At 32.8% G+C, this 14851-nt stretch overlaps 1 protein-coding gene across 50 annotated transcripts in view; it reads right to left on the reverse strand.

The window, feature by feature from the left end:
- The window catches only part of Slo (calcium-activated potassium channel slo), a 103026-nt gene that overhangs the window by 11941 nt on the left and 76234 nt on the right, over window positions 1-14851 (reverse strand). For 19 of the 50 annotated variants that reach the window (XM_083091457.1, XM_083091459.1, XM_083091499.1 and 16 more), the window contains 8 exons: window positions 14038-14193; window positions 13379-13455; window positions 10705-10773; window positions 8002-8052; window positions 5898-5918; window positions 3350-3412; window positions 972-1004; window positions 658-790 (listed from right to left, as the gene is read on the reverse strand). In XM_083091457.1, coding sequence (XP_082947583.1) covers window positions 658-790; window positions 972-1004; window positions 3350-3412; window positions 5898-5918; window positions 8002-8052; window positions 10705-10773; window positions 13379-13455; window positions 14038-14193 — 603 coding nt within the window. Of the gene's footprint in view, window positions 1-657; window positions 791-971; window positions 1005-3349; window positions 3413-5897; window positions 5919-8001; window positions 8053-10704; window positions 10774-12860; window positions 12897-13378; window positions 13456-14037; window positions 14194-14851 lie in introns of all 50 variants that reach the window. The other 31 variants (XM_083091479.1, XM_083091493.1, XM_083091478.1 and 28 more) reach the window with 11 other exon arrangements.

Below are 14851 nucleotides of genomic sequence, written 5' to 3' on the forward strand. Positions count from 1 at the left end.
AAAATATGTTGCCATCAATTCGTCAATTAGAGAGAATATTGCAACATATAATGTTTAAAAAAATTCTCACACACAGAATAGCTTGGCAACATTCTGTTTCCGTTTGTTCAACCAGAATTTTTATAATTTCATTACAATTTGAATAACCCCTATATAATACGCGTGAAGAAATCTATGTAATTCTAATCGTGCAACTATAGATAATACATATGTAAGCTTATAATTAAAGTGTAAAACAATACGTTATACGACAGAATAGAAATAGAATTAGAGCGCACTTTAAGAAAATATTTACGTTCAAGCGATTCAGAAGAAAGCGATTCGTTGTTTACAATGTGTCAGTATTAGATGTCGAGTGCACCATAAGTCTTGCTGTAGAGTGACGTAAAGACGAAAAAAAAGAGAATAAAGAAATCTGAACGGAGTTTCGATGGGAACATTGCTTTTCACGCAGCGTTTTTTTTTTAATTCGATAATTCTCAGTAGTGAAATTCACATATGTTGATTTGATTGGGTGCGAAACAGATATGTCTGACAATCAATGATTATGATTAGAGATGTGTTTTATATATATATGATGATGATGTAAGTGAATAATGTTTGGATGCGTATACGTTGAGTGACGATAAAGTTACAACGCGCAGAATAATTAGGTACCTCTGATTATACGGCTGATTCGGACTGGACAGACTGTCATTCGTCGCTCGATTCACATTCGGTTTCACCTTGTTGACCTGCTTTGTCGAATTCATCATAGTCATCCCAACGGAATTCCGATGATTTCTCATGGCTGCAATACATCGGGATTAATTTGTTATCGCTGTGATAATGTCGATAATAGAGAACCGAGATAAAGAGAAATAAACTATCAAAATTTTCATAATCACACATTTCTCGTTAAACAAGTAATTAATAATAATTCTTAATTAATTAGATTAAAATTATATATGTGACTTGCAATTGAAACTTACCATTTGGGTCGTCTCGTTCGCGGCTGATCTCACCTAAAATGGATAAGACAGTGTTAGTTCTAAATCTGAGCATCCTATTTGCTATTAATAGTGGGCAAAGCAACAATGATTAAGACGATAGAGTGTCACACTGATCGTGATCTAACTCCCCCCATTACAGCGTATATTTTCGTGATGATGAGCCTACAGCCCCATGCTTACAGACGCGCATACTTCACCCTACACTTGTGTTTTGCATATGTCAAAAGATTAATAATGGCGTCAATCAAAATAGAAATCTTTTAAATACAAAGAATTTATATGAATTATTCTGATCTTTATTTTATATTATATATACTTCTTTTTTTTACTAATAAAATAAATATCATAAATTTATGAGTTAAAGACAAAACCCTCTTTTTTTATTTTTAAAAGTTAACTAATTCTATTTTTATTAAAATTTTATCGTGTAATATACGAATTACTTTCTATGCAAAAATTATTTTTAAAAATTCTCTTATTGTATCATCATAAAATATTGATGTTAAGTATGTCGCCCCAAATATAGTAAATAATTTTTTTGAAAGTATAATGTGTCAAATATAAGAAAAAACATAAGGTCATGAAAACTATGCAATTAAACAATATTTGCTTCAAAAGTAATCGTAAGCTATTTAACACTATGAAAATTTACAGAACAATATAGTGTGTGTGTATCACGATTCTTTATTGAATAATTATTTTCTGTAATTAATAAGATAAAATTATAAAGTGCATTATACATATATATATATATATATATATATATATATATATATATATGCGCTAAATGTTATAAAAAAAAATTAAAACTTTTATATTAGAAGAATTATTAATCTACTATACAACTATGAGTTTATCTTTAAAAATTATAAACAACGAGATATCATGAAAAACGCGTTTCACAAATCAACGATTCAATCATAGAACAAGCATCTCTAAGTATAAAAAATAAAAAAAATTCTATTTACCATATACACAAAAGTTACGAGACAAAATTATTTTAGCAAAAAATACTAAAATAACGTTTCTCAGACAAGTTTCATCAATACTTTGATTTGAAAATTGTATCTAATTGCATCTGCTTTATTAATACATTAAATATATTAATTCAAGAACAATTTATCATGATAAAAAGAGATTATAGACAATCTATATTTTATCATATGTGCACACAGATTTACATTTAATAAATTCACATAAAAGTGTGAGAAACGTTTGTGCAATTAAACGAGATTTTCTACTTACGCAGACGAGCACCAATAAATGTTCTGAGCATTTTAATTACTAAATGTAATTATATGCAATTTTAATTTATTTCCAATAATTTTGATATAATTATTATTTTATATTTAATATTCTCATTGCAATTTTTGAAAATATTTATCACTTTATGAAAGAGGTAGATTATCAACAAAACATATTCTTATAAATTGTGAGCTTTCTCGTGCAAATTGCATCAGCTTTTAAAAATGATACATCCGCGTGCGCGATCCGTCATATAATATATAATTTTATACACATTAAAAGGATTGTTGAAATTATTTAACAAGCCAACCTCTGTAAATAATTACATTTTTTGTTCTATAAAATCTATGTTGCAAAATATATATTAAATACTTTATAGATTAATTATCATAAAATAAAACACGAATAAATTATATTAAAAATTAATTCTATAAAACACTATCAAATACTATTGCAACTATACTAAAAGTATATTTTGTGCAAAATCTAATGAATTTTTAATAAATTTAATATAAAACAGAAAATGTTATTTTATCTCAAATAGAACACGTTTACGTAATAAATACGATTTCCAAATCAGTAGTCATTAGAATATATCACAAAAGAAATTAGTGTAAATTTAAATGTATACTATATTCATACAGAAATAAAATAATGTAAAATATGAACGGTATTATCGGATCTATTAGTCAGCTGCATGCACTTGTCACAATAATAGAGAAAGTAGTACACACGAGAATAATACGCAAGCATATATAACTATATGCTTGTGTATTACGTATGGTAAGAACAAAAAAAATTATAACTTTTTTTATTTATTAACTTCTTCCTACTTTCTCCAATGTTTCCAGCAGTAAAATAAAAAAATTGTAATTATTATTTCTTAATCGAACAAAACGTGTTAATAACTAATCGCTCAAGCGTGTTTAACAAAGCATATCAAACTTCCGATGAGAGTGATAATTCTTTTTTACGTTTGCCTTTAATGTTTTTCGATTACTATATATCAAGCAACTTTTCGTTAATGTATTCGTGTCGTATTGCCGATTGCAAAATTAGAAAGGGCAGCTTGCGAGACTGTAGCATGGTTTTTGATTGAGGTGTAACTGTACCTCTTACGTGAACCATCTTGGGCAGTTCTGGCGGAGTGAATGTGGGGGGAGGATGGTGGTCGTCTGTAACAAACCACTACACATGTTAGCTACCCTAACTAATTACCTAAAGCCTAATTGCTACTCTATCGTTGGACGGTACTAAATCTGCGATTTAACTTCTAGAAGCAAAGTTCCGTTTCAGCGTCACGACAATTTGGAAATCGTTACAATTTTTCATGGTACTTACTAAGAAAAAATTGCGAAAAAATAATTTTTCTTACCTTGCGCTAAAATCTAAAATAATAACAAAATGTAGAAATATTATTATATATTTATATCTCTGTAATATAATAATTATCTATTATAATTTAAGCCACTGATTAAATTGACAGTTTATACACAGTATAATTTAATATACATTAAATCAATATATATATATTAAATATATAATAATTAAATGTATGCATATTTACGATATTAAGCTGAAACGGTCTTTCAATATCGCTAATAAAATATTATCTATAAACATTAAAATTGTAGAGAGACAAATGTGCGTACTTTTTAAATTCTAACAATTAAGATATACAGTTCGTGACAACGTGGACGAGTTGACAAATGAGGTCAGAAAAGAGATTTTATAAGAGTTTTAATATTTTCAAACTAAACTTCGTCCATATTGTGAGAACGTTATACGACATAATATTAAAATCGATTTACGATTATAAACGTGCAGTATGCTTAAATAATTTCTAATTCATGCTGAAGGTTACGCAAGTGAAGAAGACACGACGACGATATCAGTTTCTTTGCTGTTGGCAAACAAATTTTAATATACTTATCAATATACAAAACAAAGAACAATCTGTCGTCTCCACTTAACGTTACAGTATCGTATAGTGTCCTAAACATGCAATATGACCTTACAGAGAATATTTACTCGGCATTGTCAATGCACGCTTTGCATCCTCCAGGAAAGAGAGTTCACGTGCAAGACGACAAAGATTTTGCAAAAGCTTGAGAGGAATTGGAAGAGTGCATGAAAGATTATAGAACTTTTACTAAGCGCAAGGAAAATTTGTTCTTTTGGGGGAGGTGGCGGGAAAATGAATTTTGACGTTAGCTCGCCGACGAGACGAGACGCGTCGATTGCGGCCTGTGTCTATTTGCAACTGACATTATCGAGACGGTGTGCGAGTGGAAATATATATATATTGCATGTGTGAAACTCCACTTTGCGCGCACTTACTCGAGGCCCGTTGAGTAAAATAATACTAAGCTAACTAGAAGCTATGGACGTCGCGAGACACCCGCTCGAAAAGTTAAATCCCCTTTGACACGCTCTTTTCAAGAAAACATTCTCGAACAGGAAATGCGCAAAGTATTCTATGTTCACGATAAAACGCTCGATCACACCAAGAATTCTTAGCTTTCTTGAATAGATAATGTTAATGGATACCAACAAGAAGAGAGTTCAATCGACAAATCTAGTTACAAAATGATATACGTTGCATAATAATAGAAATTTTCAAATTTTTTAATACGGAGAGTACCACAAAAAATCAAATTACGAAATTTTTAAGACCATTGCAAGAATTGTTGTGAAATTTTACTGTAACAGATTAAACTGATACTACACAGAAAAAAAATAAGTGTCAAATCAAAACTTATATACTTAAACTAACGCGTTCATTGTTTCGGATATACGCAACAATTTATAATCTTCTTAGAAGAATTTAATAATTTTAAATTTCAACAATATTATAGTCTTATTTTAATATTGTAATTGTCATCTCAAGAATATATAATTATTTAATTCTACTTTAAGAAAATTATAATCTTTGATTTAAAAATGTTATTTTCTATCTAACATTGTTTCTTTTCCATTCAAGAAAATTAAATCTTAAATCATAAGAATATATTTTTCTTGATTGAACTATATAAAATGGCTTCATTCAAGTAAGTAATTATTCAAGCAATTATATTTTTCTTTAATTAACGCAATATAATCTCATTTCAAGATTTCCATATTAAAACTAAATATATTTTCAAAACAAGAATGTCCTTTTTTTCTGTGTAGAATTCTTTCCTTATTTGATATTAATATCTTTTTAATAGCAAAATTATTTCCATTTAATTTTTTTATTACATCGTATTTTTAAAGTTTTCCCTATGTAATTCTCTGTGTAATGCTTTACATTTAGGGATATGGGTTACATTTCATACTATCAAATCTATTCGATCCATTTGATAGTAAGATCAAACGAGTTGGAAAATGAAGGATAGATCAAGCGGGATGTTCGAGTAAACGTGCAAAAGGTAGTATGCTTCATCGGCAGTAGCAATGAACCTGTAATATAGCGTTGCTCTGTAAACTGATGAGAATCCGCGTTTGTTAGTCTACGCTTCTACAAACGCGTTGCAACGCGTGCGTGCGCCTTGATCTAAATTGCAATTTTTCATTAAACGCGACCGCGGCCGATGTACGTAAATAATATATATATGTATATACAGAAGAGGAAATGCATAAATATATTAAAATATACACCCGCGTTTTGGCTAGACTTACTTGTGTACAAGAGATCTTCACCTATGCGGTAGTGGAGAAGACGAGGAGAAGATAGTTCGGACAGATAGACACATATAGAGAGTTAGTTAAAGAGCTTTGCTTGCGGATCTCGTGTTCTGTGATGAGCCCGCGTGCTTGTTTCCCGTATGCGAATCCGCGTAACATATATGCGTGTACATGTGTACTTAGAGACGTTTAATGCGACCGCTCATGTGCGTGTCCCGTCGTGTATGCATGAGTACGCGGGATGGAGGTGTATGCGTGACTCGAATGAGCGATGCAAGTAGCTTATGAATTTGCGTAAATTAGTTGATATTTGTGTTCTTTTACGCGCGCATCGCTCACGTGTACTCGTCTACTCTAACATCGTGAAGACTGTGTGGTGCCAGCAAAAACCGATTTGCTTCCAAAAGGGAGTCGGAAAAAAAAGAAACAATAGTATGGCAATCGGAGTAACGGGCTGTCACCAACGTTTCATTGATCTTCGCGCTGGTGGCGAACCGAATCGTCCACGAGACTGCTCCGATGGCCAACAATTTTTTTATGGCGTAGAACACCCGTCGATATGCACGTGACAGTGCGTTATTGCCGTCAATCCAAGAGTATGACGTTGGTCTGGATTGACTAATAACGCAAAAGGAATGACGTCCACGTGTTCGAAGGGTGTTCTGCGTAGATTTTCGTAACACATAGGCACTCCATACCCAGCATGATTAACATTCATGATTGTTACGAGACGTCATTTGTTCTATAACGTCGAGAATATCCGAGAAATACAGAAACATATACAACGACGTTTACGAATTTTTCGGTATTCAACGCGAGTATTTCTATTACAGAACGAGTAAAAATCCATTCAATAAAGGGCTAGTACTAAAGTATCTCTAAAATGATACGTCGAGTCATTAGATATCGAACACCGATGCAAGATTAATTGGAGATAATTTACAACTCAAGGCAGTCACATCACGCCGGTTCTCAATTGAATTAATTTCATAATTCACTCACAACAATTACCATTGAGTAACATTGACAAACTTTCAGGAAAACTACATTCAAAACGACACTGATAGTAGTGTAATCTCGGTTGCAAAATAATTAAGAACATCACACCAATAGGGACTCAAACACTAACGATGTTCTACGCTGGAGCCACTTATTAATTTGAACGAATTTCAACAGATTAGCACAACGACATTAATTTTGTGATTAAAACTTAATACAAGTAAGAATAGAATAAATGTATATATCTTGCATTAAAATCATAAAAATCTCTGTGATGTGTTTCGCACGTTGTGCTAGTCTCGATGTGAACATGTAAATAATAATTTTTTGTCCGATAATATATCATTTACAACTGCAAAGAATTTATCGGCAAAATAGGTTTTGATGAGAAAAAAATTTATTAATTATTCGAAAAAGATGAATAATAAAAATTTATGATTAAGTTGATAAAATATCAATACAATTATTAACTTATTTAATTATTTAATTAAGTTATGAATATATATATATATTGGACTTTTTTATATAATCGTCAAGATTTCATGAAATTATTTTAAGATATAGTATAGCTTCGTTTCACGTTTCAAATTAGAAAATTTTGCTTTTTAAATTTTATATTCGTCAAATTAAAAAAATATTATTATACGAAACTACTATAAACATGACCTTTGAGTCGAACTTGATATAAAAAATAATAATCCAATGATATATTAACATTCGGTACAGTTAATATAATAATACGTCATCATTATTTTCATCATTAGTTCGAAATAATTAATTCGTATTATAGATTTATTAGCAATTTTTCATTTCTATACTAATCGATGCTTACACATTGCATATCGTTTACGAAAATAAAGAAAATAAAAAACTTTTTTTATTTTTATCTATTAATAAAAATTATAATAATTTTGTTAATAAAAAAATTGAAATTTCTTCGAGTAAAGGTCATGCCACACTATTAAAATATTATAATCTATCTTTTCCTTTCTTTTGCAATCACACCCCGTGTTCGATGAATTTTATTTCGTATAAATCTTCGTATCGGGATTAAGATAGAAAAATGACATTTGGTACACAGTCTACACACGATACGTACTTGCTCTTCCAACCATCTGAACAGCTCGCACGCCTTTCCGGAATGTGGCCACTGCCCGAAGGGAGGAGAACCAGAGCTGTTAGTTGTCACACCAAAACAATGTCAACCTAGATGCGGGGGTTTCAACGGATATGGGGTATCTAAATCCGTGGTTCCGATCGATATGTCACGTTTAGTACTAGTGCGACTTATCTCTATCAGGATCGGGTTATGAAAAATTTTTATATTTTCTCTACTCTACGATTCACACTCTCTTAATTGACATTAACTTTCTATATATATAGCCAATATCTGTCTCAATAATTATATTTAATAAATTGGCTTATAAATCATACGTATGCAATATTAAGTTTATATAAAAATCGTTAGAAATAAAATCTGAAAAAAATCTAGCAAGAGAAAGAGAGAGAGAGGATATCACGGCCGCGTCACCGATTTGATAAATTACGAATACATTTTCGTTTTTGCGTAAAATATCGTTGTGGTTTACTGCAACGTGACCTTCGATGGAGAGATTTATTATTAACACTGGTGTTACAACTATTACATAATTTACTTCGGCCTACTGTAAGGGTCGTAACATATAGAGATTATATATCTGCGCTGTGCAGGTTGAGCTTCGTATTCGGGGATATTTCATATCGAAAAAATATCGCTTTCTCAAAAGTCAATATCGGTTTGCAGAGTGTCGGCGTTATTGTTGTAATGTTGGTGAGTGGTGTCAAATATGCTCGGATATGTGAGGTGGAAATGAGATATTTTTAGCCAACGTGTTCGATAAACCCTGGGCATCGATTATCATCGTCCCTGTAAGCTGTATAAGCTCATGGTAAGCTTACGTCTTGGTACTTTTTCTGGTTGCGTGCTGAATCCAATTAATCACCCGGCGCGCACTTAGCGACATTGAAACTATATTACAGAAACGGAATTCACGTGTACACGATCAATATTGTATTTGATAACGCACTGCCATAGATTCTTTCCTGGCTATTAAAATATTTTAAGATTAAAAATAAGAAAAAGGAATGTATAACAACAACATGTATGTAATAATACTCCGAACTTCTTAAGTAATATCCAATGTGCTGTCAAAAATTTGGTATAAATTATATGTGAAATGGTTCTAAATCCTTCTAATTGTAAAAATATTCATAAACGCATATTCGAACATTGGCACAAGATTCTCACAAGGGATGGACCTCTGTAACCATAATCTACTTTTGTAATCAATTGCAATTAGCGTATTAAATTAGATAAAAATTAATGGAAAAATTAATTAACTTAAAAGTTTTACTGCAATAGCTTGATTCACAACAATTAATTATGTAATTTATTACGCAAATAGTACAATAAAAAGAAACGTTTCTCGAGAAAGTCAATGTACATACATATATTAAAAAGATTATTAATACATTTGCTGATATTTATATGTTGGTATTAATATATGCTCGTAAAAGTTCAAATTCATAATTTTACAATAATTTTTAGAACGACAACTTTCACGAAAAACGCTCAATCTGTGCAAAAACACAATGCATACTTTTAGTATTAATTATATAAGGTGACCTAAAATAATAATATTCATTGCGTTCAATATACGCTATAAATATGAAAAAAAATAGCACGCGTATATGAAATATATAATATTAGGTAACCTTATATAGAGATGCATTCCAGTTTCAAATTGTCACAATCATTATTTCGATGCAAACACGTTGTGGCGAAAGAAAGAAGGGAACTTTCGTGCACGATATATAAATAACATGCGTGATAATTTGAAACTGGTGTGATGTATAAATTATTAATAAAAGTCCATGTAAGCACACTGAAACAACAATTAAGAACGATAATTAGCAAGCCTGAAATACGATATGAGCAAACCCGTCGATTGGTGTTAGGTGGCAGGCCATTTAACGTTAGTGAGGACACAAAGTATACGATTCGGGATAACGTGCAAGAATGCGTTTCTGCGCGGAAGCGACCATTGTATTATGTGATGTACGAAGCTAAACATTACAACAATGAATTAATCAATTTGCCGTCCATTTTTTCGTCCAACCGGCGTGCTTGTTACTCGGCCTCGGCCCATGTGTCGAAGAAGAGGAAGAAGCGGCCAACAATGTTAGTGCTACATAACGTAACTGTATGCTGCTATTAGAGGGCGATAACTCGTTCAATGCCATTTCAGCTCTAGCAAAAGCTCAACGATAAACAGTACGAATTGAACGGATTCAAGTGAAAGAGTATCGCATACGGGTATTGTGGAGTAAGTGCATGTGATAAGTAAAGACGAGTAGTCCTCGTCGGTCTGGCTCTTACATGTTTGTATCACTTACACCATCTTACCTCATACATGTTACATGTTAGGCCCACCTGGTTCTGCCGAACGCGGAAACTTTTCATTATCGTAGATAAAATATTAAGTAATATTTATGCAAATTATTGATAGTATTTTGAGTACACGAGTAGAAAGAATATCGAGTCTGGCAGAACGTATTTTGTCAGAATAACGAACGGAATAAATCAGATGTATATTAACAATTAAAAATTTTTAGATTATTTTTCAAGAATTCGATATTATTAATTTAAAGAATCGATTCACGTATGCATTCATTTATACTGACAAAATTCTCGCAAAAGCTGCGACAAGTGCATATGCATGTATGGGAACAGGATGGAACAGGAAGCCGGAAACAGGCATACCGTCGAGGTAACTGCTGTAGGCAGTGTTTCCCTTCACCATGCCGGTCTGCATCATCATCATCCCCACATCTGTAAAAATCCAGCCATCGACCCGGACACGGGTTTATGAGTAAAATGAACACACATCGTACATGGGGGGCAAACGTGAACAGCTGGTATTCACGAAGCATTCTTTTAATAATAACAGAAAATTTTGCGAAATTCGTATGTGCACGTACGCGAATAGAATGAATTGCATGTATTTTTATACAGAACAAAATATCAGATATATCACTAATCGCCATAAAATACTTGACAATATTATTGAAAATTCAGTAAGTAAAATTTCATAAGTAAAATTTATATTCAATTTTCTTTCAATAAGTATACAATTACTCCACAGCTGATGTTACAATAAAATAACAATGATATGATAGAAAATTAATGATATCGCGTCCACGTACGAATTTGAGCACGGCATTAATCACAATATGTATGTATAACTATAAATAGATACATCCAAAAGGTATCTGAAAAAAAAACAAAAAATAAGCTCACTCATCGGAACGAATTACCTTTGACAAGTTTTTCCTCGTCACACCACCTGATTTTTGTAAAACCTAAAACGAATGGATTAACGTCGTAACCGATTGACCGATTGCAGGTCACTCGAGTGAGATACGGGTACCGGGAACAACGTTGATTGCCCAGGGTTTAGGGTATTACCGTTCCTGAATGGACAAGACTGATCGTGATTGAGCGGTAAATCGCTCTATACTCATGGGAGACTTATGTGGATACATGTAGTTGTGTGTATGTGGTTGTGTACGAGTGTACGGACCCGATGCGGTATGTCGCATGTGACATGGACGGAATTGTCGATGAGACGACCCGGGGAACTCTACTCGATGTGCCTGAACGATACGACGAGGTTTCGTCGTTCGTGGGACAAATGGGAAACGCTCCTGTCGTCTGCGCATCACCGGACGGCCCAATTTCACGGCGATTCGAGAACGAGAGACGTCCGGCGAACGTGAGAGCGCACGTGAATGCGGCGAAGATACGCGACTCGATCGCGGCCGATCGGGCCGATCGATCGGCGAGGAATCTCCTCGATAACACAGCTAGCACGTTGAGAAAGAGAGAAAGATAGAGAAAGGAAGAGTGAACAGACAAAGAGAAAGCTGGCACACGATCGAAGGGGGTAGTTTCAGAGAAAACGGAGACAGCGAGATAGAAAGAGGATGAAGACAGACAGTGACTGAGAAAGAAGCTGTCATTATCATTATGGCGTTAACGGGTCCAAATCCGAGAGCTAGTCATGCATGCAAGGCGAGCGAGGGGGGAGAGTATACACTAGTTAGTGCAGGCTAATTTTCGTTCTCGGTCAGGTGGACATGCGCCAACTGACTGGACTATCGGGAATTACGTGTTGAGTCGGTACTTCATTTTTCACGTCATTTATCGCACGATTGAAACGCGAACGCATTTCCTCGATGCGAAGTAAGTTGATCACATTCAACGTGTTGTGTAACACGGGGCGACTTGACCTTCTCGAATGATAGATACGCGGTAAATTTTCCATTTTATCATTGCATGCACTGGTATGAGCAAGAATATCAGTTGCTGAAGAACAAGATCTCGATAAATTTTTTTTAAGGAATAAATGACATGAAAAACGAAGAAGTACTCGATTGTCACACCATCTTGGAAATTGTATCTTGCAATAATGATTAAAGATGCAATTGTCATATTGATTATTATCACATGATAATCATCCTCATAATTATCACCTTGGTTTGCAAGAGATTGATTAATATGGGAGGCATATGTGTATCGATAAGACACTGAGAGAGATAGATAAAGAGAAAGAGAGAGAGAGAGAGAGAGAGAGAAAGAAAGAGAGAAATCAAGAAAGGGAATAAGTTATATATATATAACAGAAGGAAGTAATAATATCGCAAGGTGCGAAAAACAGAATTTTAATACAGAGGCAGACGGTACAATCAAATGATTATGAGCAGCGAGCCATTAGTTGATGTTTGGCGCGTGAAGGGGTTGGATCAAGAGCCAAGATCATATATAAAATAGATAAGAGATAAAAATAAGTGTTAAGAGATAGTTACAGATGATAGTAAAGTACCAGACTTATAACGAACGAATGTGAGAGACGTTACCTAAGTCCCGGCCCCAGGAGCGCTGCTGCTGCCCCACTAGATCATATATCACAATAGGATGGTCACAACCGTGTCACTTCGTTAATAGTCGCATTTATTACTGTTATCGCGCTCTCAAACGGAGTAAAAGTGGTAAAGGGGGTAAACCGGCAGAAACCGGAATGTGAGGGAGGGGGAAGAAGAGATAAAGAGAGCTTTTCCTACGTGATCCGTTCGCATTTATACGTTATTTTACATGTCGAGACGTTTATTAATTTTGCGAGTCACATCGATGGCAATGCAACAGTCCATCGATATCGATCGACAGAAAGAATGGGTAGAGATAAACCGCGTGTGAGACTCGCAATGCTATAGATAGATCGAGCGCGTTCTATGTACATCTGTGTACAATTATATGTCAGATATAAACATATGTATATAACAACCGGCGAGAGAGAAGATCGAATGTTATTAGGCAGAAAATTTGGCAAGATTCGTAAAAGATTGTTGTAAAGGATCACTGGGCTAGAAAGACTTACAATTTTTGCACTTGCACTTCTTGATCAGAGTCTCGTCTTTAATATCATCGTGGCATGCTTTGCAATAGAACCACGCCCTGAAAATAAACAAAACGAGAACCACTAGTCATACGAATTAGAAAGAAAGATATCACTTAAATTTTTATTTATTATATTAGTCAATAGAAAATAAAATTGAAATATATAATATTTACGAAAGAGAAAATAACAGATTAATTTCATGAAATTTAATATAAATAATTAAAAAGCACACGACAAAGATATTACTCGTTGCATTATATTATAGAAAGTTACAAAATTACTTAAATTATATTACATATATTATATATAAATTATTGTTGCATATTATCATAGAAAATATCTTCATTACTCGAATATGTTTGATTTGCGTTGCATGCTGCTTTACATCGACAAGTAATAAAACTAAATGTTAACTAAATAAACTCTTAATTTAATAATAACAATTACTAAATGATAAAAATGATAAATAAAAACCAAGGCACAGTAATTAGAGCACAAGAAATAAACAATTTTTTTCTTGTGTTCTAATTATGCCTTGGCTTTTATTTGCCATTTTCATTATTTAGTAATTGTTATTACTTTGAGCCAATTTATTATGATCATTTTTGTTTTAATAATGTTTCAAAATATATTCTTACCGTTTTACTTCGTCAGCAGATTGAGCAATGAAGAATCCCTGAGTATTTGCAGCGATCTTGGCACCACGTGGATTAATCGAGATTTTACTGTCGCAGCCTCCTTCGCCCTTTATCTCGATGGCCAGTAGTAACAGCTTCAGTTTCGTGAAGCATAACCTACGATGAAGTCATGCATAATATTTGATCAAGTATATTAATTGTATATCAAGCTAACAAAGAGTCTGCGTACATTTTGCTTGATACATTTTTGTATGATACATTTTGAATGTGACGATATATACAAAAAACAGCTATTGACTATGATAAGCAAATAGAAATATTGCAAAGATAAAACATCATTGATAATGAGTTGTGTATAAGTAGATATAATAATGTGCAGTAATCTGAATGGCATTCTGTGTGTAATATGAAAATTTTACAGCGAAATAAAATATCAATCATAATGTACAGTCATAATAATAATAATAATCAATCATAATATATAATCTACAAATAATACTAAGAGTATAAATTTTATAATACAAATTATTGTTAAAAAATAGAAGATAAGGAATAGAACTACTTGAGAAACTCAACTCAGTATCGTACGCGTTAGGCAAACAATGCAAAACTTGGATTCGTAAAGATAAGAACTTTTGTTTCTCATATGAAACCATCTTTAAAGTTAAAGAAAATAAGGAAAATATTTTGTATAAAAAATTATATACAAATTTCACTTATATATGAATATCTTTATACGAATACAAGTTTCATTCTTTGCAGGAAAATATATATTAAATGCAAACGTGGCATATAAAGTATTTCCATCAGATTA

This window comes from Camponotus vicinus, unplaced genomic scaffold, assembly GCF_025532165.1.
Source record: "Camponotus vicinus isolate PSW18456_S1 unplaced genomic scaffold, iyCamVici1.0 SCAF_2, whole genome shotgun sequence".
NCBI classification, from domain to species: domain Eukaryota; kingdom Metazoa; phylum Arthropoda; class Insecta; order Hymenoptera; family Formicidae; genus Camponotus; species Camponotus vicinus.